Source organism: Cryptotermes secundus, unplaced genomic scaffold (genome assembly GCF_002891405.2).
Source record: "Cryptotermes secundus unplaced genomic scaffold, Csec_1.0 scaffold330, whole genome shotgun sequence".
Lineage (NCBI taxonomy): Eukaryota > Metazoa > Arthropoda > Insecta > Blattodea > Kalotermitidae > Cryptotermes > Cryptotermes secundus.
The window spans coordinates 724,257-743,901 of record NW_019734317.1 but is presented as its reverse complement, the minus strand read 5'-3'; the positions used below and the strand labels follow the sequence as shown (position 1 = coordinate 743,901).

General features: G+C 40.8%; 1 protein-coding gene across 6 annotated transcripts in view; it reads left to right on the top strand.

Moving 5' to 3' along the window:
• LOC111868554 (serine/threonine-protein kinase minibrain) overlaps positions 1-19,645 on the top strand; it is a 281,954-nt gene that overhangs the window by 194,263 nt on the left and 68,046 nt on the right. For all 6 annotated transcript variants that reach the window (XM_023859305.2, XM_023859304.2, XM_033753084.1 and 3 more), the window contains exon 4: positions 14,191-14,379. In XM_023859305.2, the coding sequence (XP_023715073.1) occupies positions 14,191-14,379 (189 nt within the window). The remainder of the gene's footprint in view (positions 1-14,190; positions 14,380-19,645) is intronic.

Here is a 19,645-nt window from a genome sequence, read left to right as displayed (position 1 = left end):
CCGGGCCGCCGCGGTGAGAAGCCAGCGACTAACCGTTTGAGTTATGGCGCGGCCACTGTCAAGTGGTTACTAAAATGTACGACATAAATTTATTACTTTCTGAATTTACGAAAACTGTCCGTGTTAAATGCAGAACTCACAACGCTGTGTTGCCATTCTGCTAATTGACTGACAGTTTTAAATATGAATCATATGAATACTACCAGTAGAATCTAACGGGCTCTGACGGCGGTTTATAATACTCGGAATTACTGGGTGATCGTATTCTAAAAAAACTAGAGAACACAACGTTTCGGAGACTGAATCTGTTTCAGTCCTCAGGTGAGGATTAAGATACTTTGTAAGATTTGAGGCTTTCACGGCGGTGACTATGAAGAAAGCAGTCTTCTGGGATTTGACACCGTGTATAAGTGGTGTTAACCGACGTTTCGGAGGAACGTATCGCCTCCATCTTCAGGGTAGAAGAAAATATAAGAATTCTGCAAGCGAAGAGACCGTGAGAACTGTTGCTATGCATTTAGTAACTTTGAACTCTCGATATATATAGTACCAGACATCTTCGATGAAGGAGAGACGAGTGGGCACGAGCAAGGACTCGCCTGTCTTATGTAGCCACACTTTCGAATCCTAGCTTCAGCAGTAAATGGCTGACAAGGGGCCGCGTCATAGCTCAAGCGGATAGTCGCTGGCTTCCCACCGCGGCGGCCCGGGTTCGATCCTGGGACTGGTCAAGTGGGATTTGTGAAGTTGCGCTGGGGCATGTTTTCTCCGAGTACTTCGGTTTCCCCTGCCAATCTTCATTCCACAATCACCCTCACCCATCATCTGGGGCTGGTACAATAGGCCAGAAGTGGCCTCAGTACAAGGGACTTAGTCCCACCCCACTAGCATTAAAAATCAATGGCTGACAAAAAAACAAACAAACTCGTGGTTCTAGTCCGCAAGCGAACTATACCGACCGAGCGACCGCCGCTTGTCGGCGAAGTTAGTGCATGTTTTCAAAATGCGCCTTTGTCCCATTATGTACGAAGGATGTCCGGAAAGTAAAGATAGAAAGTCCAGAAAATATTTCTAAAGCATATTCACTTGTAGCACTTTTACAATACACCGTTATATACTTCTCAACATAGTCACAATTGATCACAATGCACTAAGTGAGCCAGGGAACGAGTTTCTTTATTCCAGCATCGTAGAAATCTCCCTCCTCCTCTCCCATGGACACTTCTGGACATTGTTGATGAAGTTCATCGATGGTTAAACGTCTGTCAGTACTAATATTTTCATCCTTTTGATGATTTCATCAGTGACAACAGGTGGGCCTTCCACTCCTTATCTCATCATGAACACCACTTTTTCCCGCTTCAAATTCACGACACCATTTTGCCACGTTTTGCCTGTTCGTAACATCTTCACCGTAAAGCGAAACAAGCTGGCGATGAATTGCAGCAGCAGTTTCTCCTTTCACGCGAAGAAATCGAATTACTGCACGAGCCTCACAATTGGCGGGATTGTGAATCAGCACGGCCATTTTAAACACAGTGTGAGGACAACGTTGTCGTTACTGTGGCCGGTGAACTCAGCCCTGTCATACGGTTCCTATCTTAGGGCCCCCATACACACACACAGTTTGGCCTCCAGTTCGGCCTGCACAGTTGAAGACTGAAAGGCAAAACTGACGTGTGTGGTGCGGCCGGCCGGCCAATCGTTTGGACTGTTGGCCTGTGGGAAACCCGTCAGTCCGTCAGTTCTGCCTGCAGGACCGTAGCACGTGACGTGTGTGACTCAGCATTATAGGCTGGAAGACCGTGATTGTGGCATGAAGCCTACCGCTTTATCTGCCCGTCTATGGGGAGGAAAGGGAGGGGGTAAACTGTCACAGTTATGCCTGTAAGGTCGATCGGAAGGCCAAACTGTGTGTGTATGGGGGGCCTTAGACGGGAGCACTGCCATTTCTGGGGGGGGGAAACCCTTGCATTTTTGTCTTTACTTTCCGGATGTTGTGTGTGTATGTCTGTGTATTTATCCGTGGTGCTTTTGATTACAGATAAGAATCGATTGTTGCGAAATTTATCGCTCCCCATGTAACATTGCATAGTCTAAATAATTTTTAACGTTGTTTCTTTTTTTATAAAGATAGGCAGGCCTGAGGTATCGTGTCTGTCAGTGTGTCTGCCTCTACCCGAAGTAACTTACGAACTGATTGGCTGGGGTTTTATTTAACGTGATGTGAATATCATGTAACAATGCACTACCCGTATCTTTGTACTTCTACAATTTTCTGCCATCAGTCGAACTTTATGATTGTGGGAACTTAAGAGGTTGTGATCCGGAAATCGTGTGTAATAATGGATGTTAAAAAAATGAGTATGTTTAATATGTGAATACTGACGATTCGAGACTGAGCTTCTGTGGGACAACGGTACGATAGTGGAAAACGGCAGAAACGGACCAGTATGTTGTAATATTTTCCTTTGCTGATCGTCATATTCCGATCATAGTGGCCGCGCAGTCTAAGACATGAACTGTATTTGCCCGTTCAACAATGGGGCCGTGGGTTCAAATCCCACTGGAGGCATCGATGTCTGTGTGCGTTTATTCTGCGTTTGGTTCTGTGTGTAAGTAGAGGACTTATGAAGGGCTGATCCCTCATACAAGGAGTCCTAGCGACTGTTTAAAGATTAAGAAACTGAAAAAGCGACCAAGGTCCAAAAAAATATATCTCGCCATATAGATTCAAGGAAAGTATGTGTCACAAGTTCTTCCTAGTTGTAATTTTTATGTCAGATAATAAATATCTAAAAGTGCTTCAAATATGAGTTATAGCTCCGATAAATGAGATTCAGTTTGTGTTACATTCCCGGCATCCCCCCCCCAAAATCTATGGTTAATATGGAGTTCATGTAAAGTAACTATCAGTTTGGACCTCTAAAAAAAAAGTAAAGCTATCCCTGTACCAGGCCGTGAAGGCCCATAAGGTTGTGAGACGTTGAGGGCCCCACATTATCTAGACAGTCGGCTCAAAGATGGCGGTAAAGTTGTCAGACTTACGTGCCGGCCGCGCTTTACTCCCCAGGAAAATTATTTAATTAATTCCTCGTACTCATTTCTGTTAGAGGCTGAGTCGACCCCAGGGCCATAGTGCGGCTGGAAGGATTAGGTCAATTGAAAAAAATCCAATGGCCTTATCGGGACTTGAACCCGCGACCTTTGGGCTTGTAGCGTAGTCCCTCAACCAACAGTTTCGACCTGTACGAAATTAAACTAAATTTTCCCTCCAGCCAGTACCAGGTTCCATCAGAGTCCGCTCCTTAGTTATGAGATGAAACATGTGGACGTACGAACATACACCTACCCGTTGTTTTCATTTTTATGGATTTACGTAGAGAGCTCGTGAAGACGTGTACTGGATTGCTGAAGCAGCCCCTGTTTCCCTGACGTTTTTCGACTCCTGTCTCCCATAGTTACACCCCTCTCTTCGTACTGGTGACCAAGCGGCATGTAACAGTCCCATAGCCTGCTTGCCCAGTCCTCTGCAGCCAGCCTGGAAGATCTCCAGACTATAAATAGAGAAAGAAGCTGTTCGCAATCCAAGCACAGACGTGGACCAGCTGGCTGACCTACCGTAATAGGCCATCGCGGCCGAGGGAACCGATATAACAGCACGGCTTTGTTGCGGCTCCATTGACTTATCCTTTCAGTGGCACGTTAGCCACGGTCAGGAAAGATTTGTCAGCCTTCTACGCTATGATACGACCCTTATGACTGGAAACAAGTGAACCGAAATACAGGAATTCATCATTATGGCCTTTGCAGTGCCGTTGATGACATTCGCAAGTGAATAGTTGGTTATTGAAGTTATGCGTAACTCCTGATGAATTATAAGTTGCAGTGCGAAGAATTGCAGTAGTGTTCAAAGAATGAAACGGATTGCATACTTACGTAATGACCTCAGAATAAGCTTCTGAGGTACTGACGTAAAGCTGTAAGTCATTCTCTTGCGCGTTTATCCATCAGGCAACTTACCGCGTTTAAATTTGGTACATGCGAAATTAATTGGGAAAGCGTTACACTATCCCTCAAGAGCGTTAAGACATCCTATCGTTACGTGATTATGCTGTGTAATCTCGAAACGCATAATTAGAACGCTACCTGTGATTTTCACGGCGGCGAAGATTTATGTTATGATAGTCGAAGTGGTGACATCGTGTAGTGTCGTAGGTGGTTGCCAGCGTTTCGGAGAGAACTTGTTGCATCCATTTTATACCCTGAAGACCGCAGTCTAAAAGTATTTGAAGTGCACATGAAGATAAAATGCCTTGAGCAAGAGATATGATTGATGTATGTAGAATTCGTGTTTCCCAGTCTGCGTCCCGTATGAAGCATTGATTGATGGAATGATGGTTGTTAGGGGAAACTACTCAGGGAAAAACTTTCCCCATTGTCACTTTCTCTACCACACTTATGTACCTCTGTCATATCTTTCTTCCTGTTTTCCTGCCGACCTATGGGCCGCCGAGTCCCCGGAGTTAAAGCGGACGGGGCGCTGAAGCTGACCACTCACATCCAGCTAGTGTCATAGCATAGTGCTTAATTAGCTAATTAAGTTAATCAGTTGTAAGTTTTGAGGTTTTCACGGCGATGACTGTGAAGAAAGTCGTCTTCTGGGTTTAGGCGCCGTGTATTCTTCGTTTTGGCCGACGTTTCGGAGGAACGTATCGCCTCCATCTTCAGAGCAGGTGAATGGCTTGGAATGATAGGAAGCGAAAGGCGCTGCTTATATACGAAGTAGGCAGGGGGGGGTTAGGGAGAGCGGACCAATAGGAGCAGTGGAGAGCGATTAAGGCCATATATGGTGTTATGTGCTAAGGGAGGGGGGGAACGGCCAGTGAATCCAGGAATTCACTTCCTATCACTACAGCTACTGCTCTCTGCATTCCAAGCCATTCACCTGCTCTGAAGATGGAGGCGATACGTTCCTCCGAAACGTCGGCCAAAACGAAGAATACACGGCGCCTAAACCCAGAAGACGACTTTCTTCAAGTTAATCAGTTAATTATAAGTGAATGTGTTAATCAATATGTAATAGTTAATTAGCAGTAAGTCAAGTTAATTAATAATGAATTAATTGGGCACTGGGACAGCTTCACATTCTTTACCTATAGACCAGCTTACCTACCAGTCAACTACATGTCGACACCTACCTTACATACCTACGAGTGCAACACAACCAGGAAAGCAGAATGCGTCGATAATAACTTAGATTGTCAAGAAATTCTTTGCCTTTAATTCAGCGGGACGTTTCATTACCTTGTTCACAAGGGCGTATCCCAAACCAGTTGGATCCGGTTTACATCTTGATCTCGTATTTCTCTGTGCTCAATCTTAATATTATCCACCCATTTATGCCAAGGCTTCCCAACCAGTCTTTTTCCATCATACTAATTAAAATGTGTGTTTTCCTCACGTCTTGCATGAGTCTTTGCCAGTCCGTTCAACATTATTATTATTATTATTATTCCTCAATTCGTAATAGCACTTAGTTTAATGATAATGAAATTATTATTACTGTTATAATTATCACTTATTTGTTTGTTTACTTTTACTTTTATTCATTATTATTTCTTCCAAGTACTTAACTGTAATTTGTATTTGACTTTTAAGAAGTTTGTCTATAATGTAATTTAATTCATCTGCACTGTGCTGTGTCTGTAATTGGCCTTGCGGCTGTTGACTCGGCACATTAATAATAAAGAATTGAATTATTATTATTATTATTAGTAGTAGTAATAGAAGCAGCAGCAGTAGTGGTGGTAGTAGTCTCTCTGTCTGGTCGACTCAATAACAAGGAATGCCTGGCAGAACTCATAAAACCTAATTTCCTGTTGCGCAGATGTCCAAAGTCTTATAAAATCATGTGTTGTTAATATCATATTTATGTATATGAATTTGCAACCCAGCTGTGGCACATTATTTAATTAGTTCGTGAGTGAGTGCTGGACTCATGCGCAGATGGTGATGCGATCGAATTCTAGCCAAATCTGACCGTGTTTATTTGTTGCAACTGTAAGTGTGTCGCAGGTTATCGTCATCATTTGGAGAAGGATGTTAAATTTGTCGTATACTTGTATCATCTCAGAATTTCACGCCGTTGCTATATTTGTATTTCATACTGTGGCGTATCGGTCTAAAGCCGGAATATTTTAATCAGAAGAGACGTCCGTTGCTAGGCAGTCGCTCTGTAAGCACCACTTGACAACAGACACGCTTACGTACGAAACAATAGAAGAACCGATGTAAGCCGTATTTTATATGCGGCCCGCCTCAATGGCCACGTCACACTAACAAAGCAACTGCAAGAAGAGGTGTTTTCTCTGCGGTCCATACAGAGGCTATAACTAGGACCCAACCCTGTTCGTGGGGGATATAAATGCGGAGACCAGGCCCTCCAGGTTGGAGGAGTCTCGAATCTGATAGTAAAATATGGTCATGAGTCCCGCGGGACGGGCCCGAGATCGACTGCACTGGCGAGGGCCAGCAGCAATTATGAACGACAGGTCCATCTATTCAGAGAGGGAGTTCCTCATCAACAAACCCACAACTGTCTGACTGTAATAAAAATCTGGTTTTGGGCCCCAGATGGAGCTTGACATCAAGACGGACTGGCCGACTGACTGTCGGGCGTAACATGACTTTGACTTTGACTTTGACCATCTGACTTTTGGCAGTGAAACTTGTATATATGCCACGGATCGCAAAGAAGATTATGATCTCAGAAAGCTGCAGCGTGGTCTCAATTCAGTTGAGACGTGATGTGAGCACTGGAACATTAAAAACAAGCTAAAACTCGGGCCGTCTGCGTCTCTCATCGACCGAGACCACATGAGGCGCAGCTCACATTGAACTGACGGAACTTCCCCTGGGTGAATCATGTAAAATGCCTCGTTGTAACCTTTGATAAGTGGAGCACGCGGTAATGTAGTTGGTTGAGGCACTATATGACAAGCCGGAAGGTCGCGGGTTCCATTCCCGATGGGCTCACTGGATTTTGCAATTGACGTAATCCTTCCAACGGTGGAGCCACGCCATAGCTCAAGCGGTTAGTCAAGTCCCGATGAGGTCATTGGATTTTTTTTTTTTTAGTTGACCTAATCCTTCCAGCCGCACTAGGCCCTGGGGTTTACTCAGCCTGTAACAGAAATGAGTACCAGGAATTAATTAAATAATTTTCCCGGGGAGTAAAGCGCGGCCGGCGCGTAGGGCTGACAACCTTACCGCCATCTTTGACCCGATTGTCTAGACAATGTGGGACCCTCAACGTCTCACAACCCTATGGGCCTTCACGGCCTGGTACGGGGATAGCATTTTGTTGGTAAATTTCCAAGATGCACACCGGCCCGCGAGTTGTACATGGCTTTCCAAGTACCTTGTAATATGTGAGATTACTTAACGAGGTCATACAAAATTATGAAAATGCAAATGTTCGCGACATCGGAAAAGGCGAAACCTGACACATGAAATATAAGAGGCTTAAGGTTGGCGATTGTCAAGCTTACGACATTCAAGTAACTGTGCAGCCGTTGTGACATTAGCTACATGTGTTAGGTCTTGATATGCTGTGCCAAGCCTAGATTGACAGAGGCCTTGTATATATGTTGTACATACATACATGCGAGTGTTACATGTAAAACTGTCAGTAATGTGTATCCACAAGGAACCGGATTCATGACAACTGACAGACTACGTAGAATGCCGACATTTAAAATCGTAAATATAGATGACGGTGACCACGGTAAATGAAATATCCGTCCTCTCGTCAGAGAGGGTGTCCCACATCTACAAAACCGAAATTGTGTGGTAATCTGGTCTTTGGCCCCAGATCGGGCTTGACACCAAGACTGACTGGTCAACTGACCGTCAGTCTTAACGTGACTTTAACTCGGACTTCGACAGAACCACTGACAGTAACACAGATCTGGTCTTGGGCTTCAGATGGGGCTTGACAGTAAAAAAGACTGGCCGACTAACCGTCGGTCATAATGTGACTTTGATTTTGACTCGGACAGAACCACATGTGTGACAGTAACACAAATCTGGTCTTGGGCTCCAGATGGGGCTTGACAGTAAAAAAGACTGGCCGACTGACCGTCGGTCATAATGTGACTTCGATTTTGACTCGGACAGAACCACATGTGTGACAGTAACACAAATCTGGTCTTGGGCTCCAGATGGGGCTTCACAGTAAAAAAGACTGGCCGACTAACCGTCGGTCTTAATGTGACTTCGATTTTGACTCGGACAGAACCACATGTGTGACAGTAACACAAATCTGGTCTTGGGCTCCAGATGGGGCTTGACAGTAAAAAGGACTGGCCGACTGACCGTCGATCATAATGTGACTTTGACTTGACATAGTTGTGAGATACGCGCCAGCCAGCGATGTTCGGAGCCGTGAACGCGGAAGCTGAAGGCTCGGCGGCGTTGGGAGTGTTACCAGGCAACGGCCGGTGAGGACACAGCAGACTGAGAAGACTTAGTGCGTGGTGTAGTAAATTGCGGAGTGCGTGATTTAGCGATAGCGCTGTAATTAATTGTAGTTAGAGTTTTAAGAGTCCAATAAACCCGATTATCAACCGATACTCCGTATCTAGTCACATAATACGTGACAATATATAGTCTATATGTTCGTATATTGTGCTTCTCCGTGAACCGAAAGATGAATACAGGTTTAGTGCAGTCTCCATTGAATTGTTTTGTGTTATACAAAATGTTTTTAATAAGCATGCATAGTTTTCGGAAATGTGTTACCGTGCATCATTTCAGGATTCAGGGTTAATGGCGCCAGTGCCGCTCCTGGTTTAAGGGATTGTACTACTGCCATTTTGTTATTGCCGATTGCAGGAAATTAAGGACAAGGTTAGGTAGCCTCGAATGGTATAATGTTAAACGAGATTTGATGAAAATCGGCGAACTGGTGCAAGCGTTGAAACTGAGCCATACACACAGCAAGATTATTTAAGCTCTCTTCATTTTTCGTTAAGGAAGGTAAGTAGGCAGAAGCCGACTGAACTGAACCATTCTCTAAGCAAGTTGCACAGATTTGAACAAGTTCTTAGAGATGCTAACCCTTGGTATTGTTTTATTTTTCTTGGCGTCGTTATTCAGGGCGGGCGTCGGTCCAGTGCATGCCAGCCCTCTCGTGGTAGACCATTTCAACCAGAGTTGTGACGCTGCTATCGATTTTCGTCACTATTCTTGCTGCATCTCCTTTCCGCCATCACGTCTTTTTACCCTCATCCCTTCTTTTCATCTTCCGCCTGCGCTTTTCCTCCCACTCTGTCACCGCCTTCGTTAGAGCCGAGGAGACGAACTTTGATCGTAGACTGATCGAGGAGACGGGGAGCTGTGCCATGGACCTCTAATTGTGATCAAATACATTGCACTTTTTTATTCACGGAATAAGTTAACTGAAGCCGGAACACCCACTGCTTGTATACGGGTGATGTCCGTTTCGAATCTCGGCCGAGACACCCACCACCAAGGTCGAGGGTTTTCCCACACCCTCGAGGCAAATTGTGGCGTGCTGTCTTAGGTACTTAATATTAACGGCTGACCCAAGTAACTTCACAGTTTACCGTCGTGCCCACCAAGTTAGCACTACAAACCTTGTTTATCTGTTAAACCAAGACCCAAAACCTAAACTTAGAATTTGTGTTTGCAAATACACTTGTATTGAAGGCAGCATTAACATGGCGTAGGACGTGGTTACGTTTCAAAGCCACTTGGTTCACATGATAATAAATAAGTAAATAGTAAGTACCTTAATGTAATTTATGCCATGGCCATTTCCTTATTTTTTTTTTGTGGCTCTACAGCCCCTGTGGGCCCTGGTCTCAGATTTTCAGTTTCATGATCATTTTACAGACTGTTGGACTCCTTGGACGAGTGATCAGCTGATCGCAAGGCCGCTACCCAAATGCAGGACAACACAAACAAAATAAACACATACTAAACATCCGTGCCTTGTGTGGGATTCGAACCCACGATCCCGGCCTACGAGCGAACGAAGACAGTGCATGCCCTAGACTGCTCGGCTACCGTGATCGGCCCATTTCCTTAGGTATCATTTTCAATTCGGTATTCACCTTCATCGAGTGGCGTGACACTGTGTACTCTGAGCTACTGACTGTTGTTAAAAAAATAACAATATGGCGCACGTATGTCTGACAGCAAATCAGATAGAGCTAGTTATTCTTTTACCAAGTGTACTCACTCGAACTTGGTTTGTTGTGCTTTATAATTTGCAGAATATACTGACATTGTCAAGGGGTCGAAGCGGCAAGGTGAAAAAATAAAGTCTTTGACCTTTAGTTAAGGAACATGGCAATTTTGATCTTGACCATCGAAAGAGATGAGCGATCAGTTTCAGATATTTGTCACCGTTCACACTGATACATATCGGTTAGAATTCTGGGTGGGCCCCCAAAGCCAGTGTTGGTGCAGTGGTGAAGAGAGAGTCTAGTCGCAGAAGGAATTGAACCGGCCTGTAGCCGACCACCTACTGCGATGTTCCAGCATGTGCGAATAAGGGCTCAGAAAGAAAGTACTAGTTTAAACAACTGTTACATCTTCCTCTATTAAAAAATGTTAGTTTAACCATATTCTTACAAAATACGAGTATCTGCCTTCACACATTTTACTGCATTCGTTTTCACAAAATATCCGGTAATGTATGTGAGTGTAGGATGTTTTCTTAGATTGATTTTATGCAAACAATTCCTTATTTCGGAGTTGAACCCTCCAAGGACGATGACTGTTTAGACATGGCGTCTCTTGCAAGCACTTCATAGTGTTTGTCCATGAAGTTAAAAGGCAAGGTTATAATGGCATTGACCGCCTCTGTGGTCTAGTGGTCAGAGTTTCTGGCTACAGATCCAGAGATCCCTGGTTCGATTCCAGGCCCTACCAAATTTTCTGAGTAGTAGTGGGTCTGGAACGGGGTCCACACAACCTCGTGAGGATAACTGACGAACTATTTCAAGGAAATAGCTGCTCCGGTCTAGAAAACTGTGATTAACGGCCCTGGGGAACCGTTGCCCTGACCACGCGACACCTTCTATCCACAAAAGTTGGCACTAACTTCGCCGACAAGCGGCGGTCGATATAATTCGCTTATGGACTACAGGCCACGGAGTTTTTTTTTTTTTTTGCTGATCACATCTGCGCCTTTATTTTGGACTGATTTCAGTAAGTGAGGTATAATTGGTTTGCTTTGTTATCAGCTGTCACAATCGAAGTTATTCTAGTTTTCCTTTATCCAATAAATCAGAAGAAGATGCTACATCCTTCCCGAGTCAAAGGAAACATTCTGCCATACCTTAAATGGATATTACTTAACACATCAGCAGATACATCAATGCAGAATAACTGGATATATGAGCAAGGAGTTCATATCCTTACTCAAGTTATAATTGTTCCTTTCACTTAAAGATGAGCATATTTTGAAAGGAACGTACAAAAGTGCCCATTCTCCCAGAATGTGGCCGTTTTTCTTATTAATTGAGTTCAGTTCTTCATTTATATATCTGCTTACCCGACAGCCCAGAGGCTAATCATAAAATAAGCAAAAACAGAGACGGAAACAAACAACCTTTATCTCTCTCTATTGCTCTACAGTCCTTTGCACCTTGGACGGGAGATCAGCCCATCCCAAGACCTCTATCTGCTCACAGAAAAACACAAACAAAATAAACGCACACACATTTATGCCTCGAGTGGGATTCGAACTCACGATCCCAGTGTTCTTGCGGGCGAAGGTGGTTCGTGCCTTAGACCGCGCGGCCACTGTGATCGGCATCAAACGCACAGACAAATACGAAAGACAAAACAAGGTAACTTAGACAACAGTAAAAATTCGATAGGTACGGTCATACCAGTTAGTATGGTAGTCAGTCATGGCTAGGAGGCCATGAATTGCAGTTGAGATTTGAGTTGAAAGCCAGCAATGACGCGAGCCGGGAAACAGAGGAGTATCCGTTGCTAACGCCGTTACCAGACAACGACCAGTGAAGGTTATAGCAGACTGAGAAGACTTAGTGCAGTAGTGATTTGTAAAGTGTATAGATTAGCGATATTACGAATTATAGTATTATAATAATTACTTGTAGTTACAAGTTATAAGTGCTCAATAAATCCAATTATTAATCCAAACTGTAGTTACTATCACGTGACTGTATGAAACATAACATACGTGTTTTTGTATATGTTAGATCAGAGGTTGTGTTTTTTGTGAAGGGTAAGGAAAAGTTAAGAAATCTGCAGGTATAATATGCCTTATATTTTATTGCATTATTTTGGGTCATGAACTTGGAAAATTGTAATTGGTCAATGGGTTACAACAGTAAAGGCAGGAGCGGCCATGCCTGATGTTCCTCTAGAAGTATAACAGTTTTTAGCAACCAAGTGGTGTGAGAAAAAATTGGAGTTGTTGCATTGCATAGATATACCTGTAGTGGCAGGGTCATATTTGCAAAATCAAGTAAAAAATATTTATTTATTTATTTATTCATTCTTGTTTTAAATTGTTTATTTTAATTTATTGGTTGTGACAGATGGAGCTGTGCCTACATGCTTGCACATTTGTCACACTTTTTTTTGTGTGTGTACAAAAATTATTTTTAGATGTGAAGGATAAACTGGTGTCTTTCAGTTTTCCTATTTAAAGGCCATATGTTTATGAAGTGATGCATCATGTACAAGGTCTAAAGCTATTGTGGGCACATATTTTGTTTAATAAAGTTCTCACATGCCTGATGATACTATGTTTGTGCATTATTTGCTTGAAGTCTGCAGAATGAGTAGGGAGGTTATGTTCATCAGTGAGGTTCATCTCCAAAATTTCTTGCAGTGAAATTTGATACACTCTACTTGGGTGTTAGGTCAATACTAAAAGTTATCTCATGAATTTAATTTTTATTAATGGAAGTACTCTGAAATTTCAGTTTATCAAGCAGCTCAAATCTAACTCCATAAAATCTCTCAAATACTTGTCCTATAAGGAACTGGTGCATGAGTGCAAATCAAGATCTAATTAGGACATATAACTCTTATGTAAAGCATTTTATTCTTGCATATTTAATGAAATGCATATAAAATAGATATGCCTATATGTAGTTAAATTTCTTTCTTGGTTGATTTGTTCTGTCAACAAATTATTTATTTTTGTAATAATTTGATAACAAGAACAGTTGTGGGTACTGCAACAGAAGGAAAGTATTTCAAAATAAATGTTGTCTGTCAGACAGTACATTTTTCATTTTGGCCAGTTTTCATAAACAACGGGGTTTACCAAATGTTTTATGCTGATACAGCAAACAAGTTTTCTGTTTTCCTGTATTTGCTATATAGGTCGTAAGGTAACTATCACATAGTCTTACACAAAAGTACTTTATATCTTATATTTATCGTTCAGTACAAGTATGACACCAGATGTTCATCATCAGGTGATGGACAGTAAATTGCCTTGAATATATACAGGCTCTAAGTACTAGTTAACAGTGTGGAAGTGTATAAAAATGTAGATAAAATAGTGTTGAAATTGGTAAAATATGGTTCAGTATTACTGAAACCTGATTACTGTATAATATCATTTATTCAAATCGTAAGGCCTGCATTGTAGCTTCAGGTTATGCATTAGTATTGTTTTATTTAGGGGAAGGGGCATTGTCTGTGCAATATAACAGTACGTGTTGCACATTATGTGAGTTCTCTCTGGTGTTTGACAACACATGTTCATGGTGGTATGTATTCTTCCATACATCTCGGTGCAGTATATTTTCATATCATCACTTTTTTCAGTTTCGTTATACAAAGGAAGTCACGGTATAACACTGTATAGTACTAATAGATCTGAATAAGAGCCTATGACGACATTGATGGGGGAGTTTTCTCTTTGAAATGTTGATCATGGACTCTGAAGGTGGCCAGGTTTTTATATCTACTATGAGTATCTCAGTTTGAGAGAATATGACATGATTTGAAAACTGAATTTTCCTCTCCAATCCTTTTCTCACTGAAAGAAGTCTTCTTCCATGGAATGCATAATGCTTATTTTAAGTTAATATATGCTGGACACACAATGGAAATAATTACTTGATTTGCAGAGAAGTTAAAATGGAATCCTGTGTGTTGCAGGTATACTATGCAAAGAAAAAGCGACGGGCACAGCAGACTCAAGGAGAAGACAGCTCACACAAAAAGGAGCGTAAATTGTACAACGATGGATTTGATGATGACAACCATGACTACATCATCAAGAATGCAGAGAAGTTCCTTGACCGATACGAAATTGACTCTCTCATTGGTAAAGGCTCCTTTGGTCAGGTTAGTTCATCAATATATTCTGCATATCAGTCTTAGTAATCCAAATTAAAGTAAAAGACTTCAAGAACTGAAATACTCACCTTGAATTTAATGTGTGTGTAGAATCCTGAATTAAGTACTCTCCTAGCAATACGGTCAGAAATTTTTCATAACCTTCATTTTAAACCAGAATTGTGTAGTAAATTTAACAGTCGAAAAGAGACTGCAGTAAGCCTGCTAGAAATAAGAGAAAACTTTATATGAGACATTTTCTTGCTAAAATTTATAAATAATAAATCATGAGATGTGTAATATAGTGAAACATGAAAAAAAATGTTATCAACAGCATAGAAAAGGAGTAGAACACAGACTGAATAGCATAACTGAGGAAGGTAACTGCTACGATGTACAGTTCATAATTTCATGAATGGACACCAATTTACCTGAATTCAACAAGAAAATAACAGAAAATAATAGGGCATAACACTAAGAACACTTATAAATAAACTAAACATATTAAAATTAATGAATAGGAATCCGAAAGCCCATATAACCCAATTAGAACCATAGATAATTGGCACATAGTAGTGCTTACAAATTGTCTTAGATATCTGATAATTACAAATTAATATACACAGTTACCAAATTCATGTAATACAAGGATCCCAGCGAGCCAAAAGGAGGACTTAAAAAATGTAAGTATAAAATATACACAACACTATTCCTGTTCAGCATTACAGATGAATATACCAGTGTGCCAGAACATGAAATTAGAAAAATAGTAAGAAACAAAATTTAATATTGATATATAACCAGCCCTCAACAGGGCGATTATACTTATTGAACTAATAATAGACTGGAACTATTTGTACCACAGACAGTACAAGTAAACATTTCAGCTATGGGTGTACCGACACTGGCATTATTAGTAGAGATGCTCTCCTACTCTTAGAGCACAATAAAATTTTGTAATTACTAGGGCCCGGATTTTTTGAAAATGCATATGCGCATATGCAAATGCATGTTTTGAGGGTTTTTGGTCGTTATTGCATACTCTAACGTAAGAGCATATTTCTGCATGTATGTTTTATGTTTGAAATTAAGGATAATTTCAATATTCTCTAAGAAAATCGGGTTTTCCTGTGGTTTGGGCAACACTTACCAGTTTCTATTTTCAACTCCCTGAGTAACGGCACTTTTACCACTTACAATACAAGCATATAGCTTGGCTATTTCGAAAGTTAGCNAGTAATTACTAATAAAAGAATAAATTCTAAGTTATTTTATCATGTCACTGATGTTCTTGCAATTTATAATTAAAAACTGAAAAGGGGACAATANAGCAGACAGTAGCATCAGAGGATTGGTCTCGAGAGAAGCCTCTTCAGTTAATGTGTTACTCTTTTCTTTAATAGTCTGCATCAGAAAAGTGTTCGTGTGCTGAAAATGCCTAAAGAAAAGTGCAGCAGTAGATATTTAAAAATTCGGCGGGTGTCGGGTAATAGTGACTGTTCAACAGACGGTGTCGTTGTATACTGTCAAGTGTGTGCAAAGGAAGTAAAATTTGAAAAGAAATTTCAACTTGAACAACACTCAAGAACGACTGCACATATTACGGCAAAGAAGGGGAAGAAGAACAGCACACCACAACAACTACTTCTTACACAGGTCAAACCCAAGTCCTCTGTTAATACAGTTTCAACCGATCTTTGTAAGGCTTTAGTATTCAGCAGCATTCCATGGAATAAATTAAGCAGTCCAGTTTTGTGATCATTTCTGGAGAAATATTGTGTACTTTCTGACATCAGAGGAAACTGTGTCTGGATATCAATGGATAAGACAACCGATTTATGTGGCCGATACATATCACATTTCATAGTTGGTAAGCTACATCCAGACGAACCTGACAAACCTCATCTTCTTGCTTTCAAAGTACTAGAGAAAACCAACCATAGCAGAATAACAAGATCTGTAAATGATTCTCTGCAACTACTATGGCCATCTGAAATTGAGAATAATTGTTGTAAGGTGCTTGTACTACTCACAGATGGAGCTTCCTTTATGCTGAAAGCAGCAAAGGCCTTAGAAGTATTTTATTCAGATTTTATACATGTAACCTGTTTAGTGCACGGATTACACCGTATCGCAGAAAAAATACGCGCACAGTTTCCACCTGTTAACGATTTAATTGCAAGTGGGAAAACTGTTTCTGAAAGCACCAGCTCATGTCCAGTTCTACAAAGTTTGCCTACCTCAGGTTCCTCTGCCACCTGAACCTGTCCTAACTAGGTGGGGGACATGGTTATCCGCAGTTTCATTGCATCGAATTTCAATCAAGTAAAAGAAGTGGTTGCAAAACTTGAGGATGAATATGCATGTGTCCATGAAGCAGAAGTGGTGTTTGGAAGTAATACTGTTTATCAAGATGTGAATTTTATCCATGCACATTTTTCTACAGTTTCAAAAGCCATTGAGATCTTAGAATCTAGTGGTGCACTCCTTCACGACTCACTTGAACCTGTTCAGAAAGCAACTTGTTCACTGAATTCCACTCCAGGCAATGTTGGAGGGACAATTAAATGCAATTTAGAAATTGTGTTGAATTCGAACCCAGGACTAAAAGAGATTCAGTCAGTTAGTCGATACTGTAGTGGAATTAGGGTATCTTTGCCAAATGAATGTTCCGAACCTTCGGCGCCAGTGTATAAATACTGTCCAATCACATCAGTTGATGTAGAAAGATCATTCTCAGCCTATAAACTCAATTGACGGGCAAGAGACGCAGTTTGTCTCCAGAAAACATTGGAAGACTTCTAGTTTCCTATTGTGATGCTACTTTCTGCAGTGAATGATACATGTAAATAGGTGAGTCTGAATAAAGTGACCTGTTTCTTAAGTGCATATTGTTTTATTTTTGGTGCATATTTTCCCACTTTTTAGCACATATTTTAAGTGATTTTAGTGCATATTTTAAGTGTTTTTGGCACATAAAGATCCGGGTCCTAGTAATTACTAATAAAAGAATAAATTCTAAGTTATTTTATCATGTCGCTGATGTTCTTGCAATTTATAATTAAAAACTGAAAAAGGGACAATATTAATACCTTTTGCCCNCGCCACGTGCCGCTGGGGAGGTAGGGGTCAACATGTCACAATATTAATACCTTTTGCCTATTATTAAAATTTGCNCAGTTGATGTAGAAAGATCATTCTCAGCCTATAAACTCAATTGACGGGCAAGAGACGCAGTTTGTCTCCAGAAAACATTGGAAGACTTCTAGTTTCCTATTGTGATGCTACTTTCTGCAGTGAATGATACATGTAAATAGGTGAGTCTGAATGAAGCGACCTGTTTCTTAAGTGCATATTGTTTTATTTTTGGTGCATATTTTCCCACTTTTTAGCGCATATTTTAAGTGATTTTAGTGCATATTTTAAGTGTTTTTAGCGCATAAAGATCCAGGTCCTAGTAATTACTAATAAAAGAATAAATTCTAAGTTATTTTATCATGTCGCTGATGTTCTTGCAATTTATAATTAAAAACTGAAAAAGGGACAATATTAATACCTTTTGCCCATTATTAAAATTTGCAATAGAAGAAGAAAACCACAACAGACATAATTGTGTTGATTTGACAGCTACTAGAAGGAAAAGGGAACTAACATTCAGCATTTAGGAGACACCCAATGCAGTAATATGGAGAATCCGATTTGTCCTTAGACTGACCAGATAGAAATATGTTTGCTCATGCCTGTCCCTTGTTGGCAGTCGAGCTATTGCATCAGCACCAAGTGCATGGTACTTGTCTCTGTAATGCTGGTGTTTAGCATGGTTAATTTCCATTGAGGTACATACAAAAATAATTCTTAGCTTAGCATTGTTAAATACAGCGTTCATAAATTAAGTATAATGTTGAACAGGAATTATTTATATACAACAGCTTTATACAGCGTTTTTCAAGCAGGAAATGTAGAAAGTTTTGGTGGAATTATCCTGACGGTACAGTACCGTGTAAAGCAGTTGTTTGCAATGTCATAACAGAACTGTGTTCTCCAGGATTGATGTTTTAGAAAAAGAAATCTCAAAGAAGACATGCTGCTGAAGGAAAACTGGATGACATTGGCACTCGATAAGAAGTAAGCCTGAAGAAATTGTTATGTCTTCTGGCTGTTCAGTTTGGGCTGGCAAAATGTGCAGCTCATGTTGTTGCAACATTGTTCAAGTTATCACTTCACAGAAGTATGGTTATACATAACCATTTTTGTTCAGACTGTGAAAGAAGAATTTGATTATGTAGGTGGTTTCTGGAAACTCTTATTGGTTATGTAAATGGCCAAAATGAATACTGGACTATGGAAAATCTTTGTCCTATTCATGAAGTGCTGGGGTTTCATGTGCAGTTAGTGCATGGAGGATGATTGGGGTTGCCCCTCTCCTCAACAAGACAATAAATTCTGAATAAATTTCTGAGAAGTAGTGGGTCTTGAATGGGGTCCACTCAGCCTCGTGAGGATAATCGAGGAGCTGTTTTAAGGAAATAGTGGTTCCGGTCTAGAAAACCCGAGATTAACGGCTGTGAAGAACCATTGCGCTGACCATGCGACACCCTCTAAGTTGGTGCTAACTTCGCCGACAAGTGGCGGTCGCTCAGTCGGTATAGTTCGCTTGCGAACTAAAATCACAGAGTTTGTTCTGTATTTTGATAGGATTCATTTTCAACACTTCACCCACTAGGAACCATGACAGAGCTGCAGAGAATCATGTTATTGAAACCAATAGAAAGCGAGTATGAGACAGCATCACACATCATGATACGAATCAGTATAACCAACACAATACAATAACTACATCCTACATCACCACATTGTAATATAAAGCAGTTTTAACTTTATGGGTGATTTATGCCCCAGATATTTTAATCCATTGGGTTTATTTCAGTCCAATGTGACATATAATGACTTCAGCACTTAGTTACCTAACATGCTTCGATTCTTAACGAATCATCATCGGAGGTATATCACTACGATCAGGAACCCACCTATACGTAAATGTTTATATGTAAATATTTATGTAAATGTAAATATTTATGATGCTCACTATATGTAGTTGTTAATTTTCATTGTCGAAATAGATGTTTGATGTAAACTTTTATAATAAGAACATTCTTGAAGTATATTACTTAGAAATGACGTGGTTCCAGATCACTTCCATAAAAGATATTTTAAAAATGTAATTTTCCTCTGCACTGTATATAAAATTCCATTTGTTTCACCGCAGTAGCCTTCC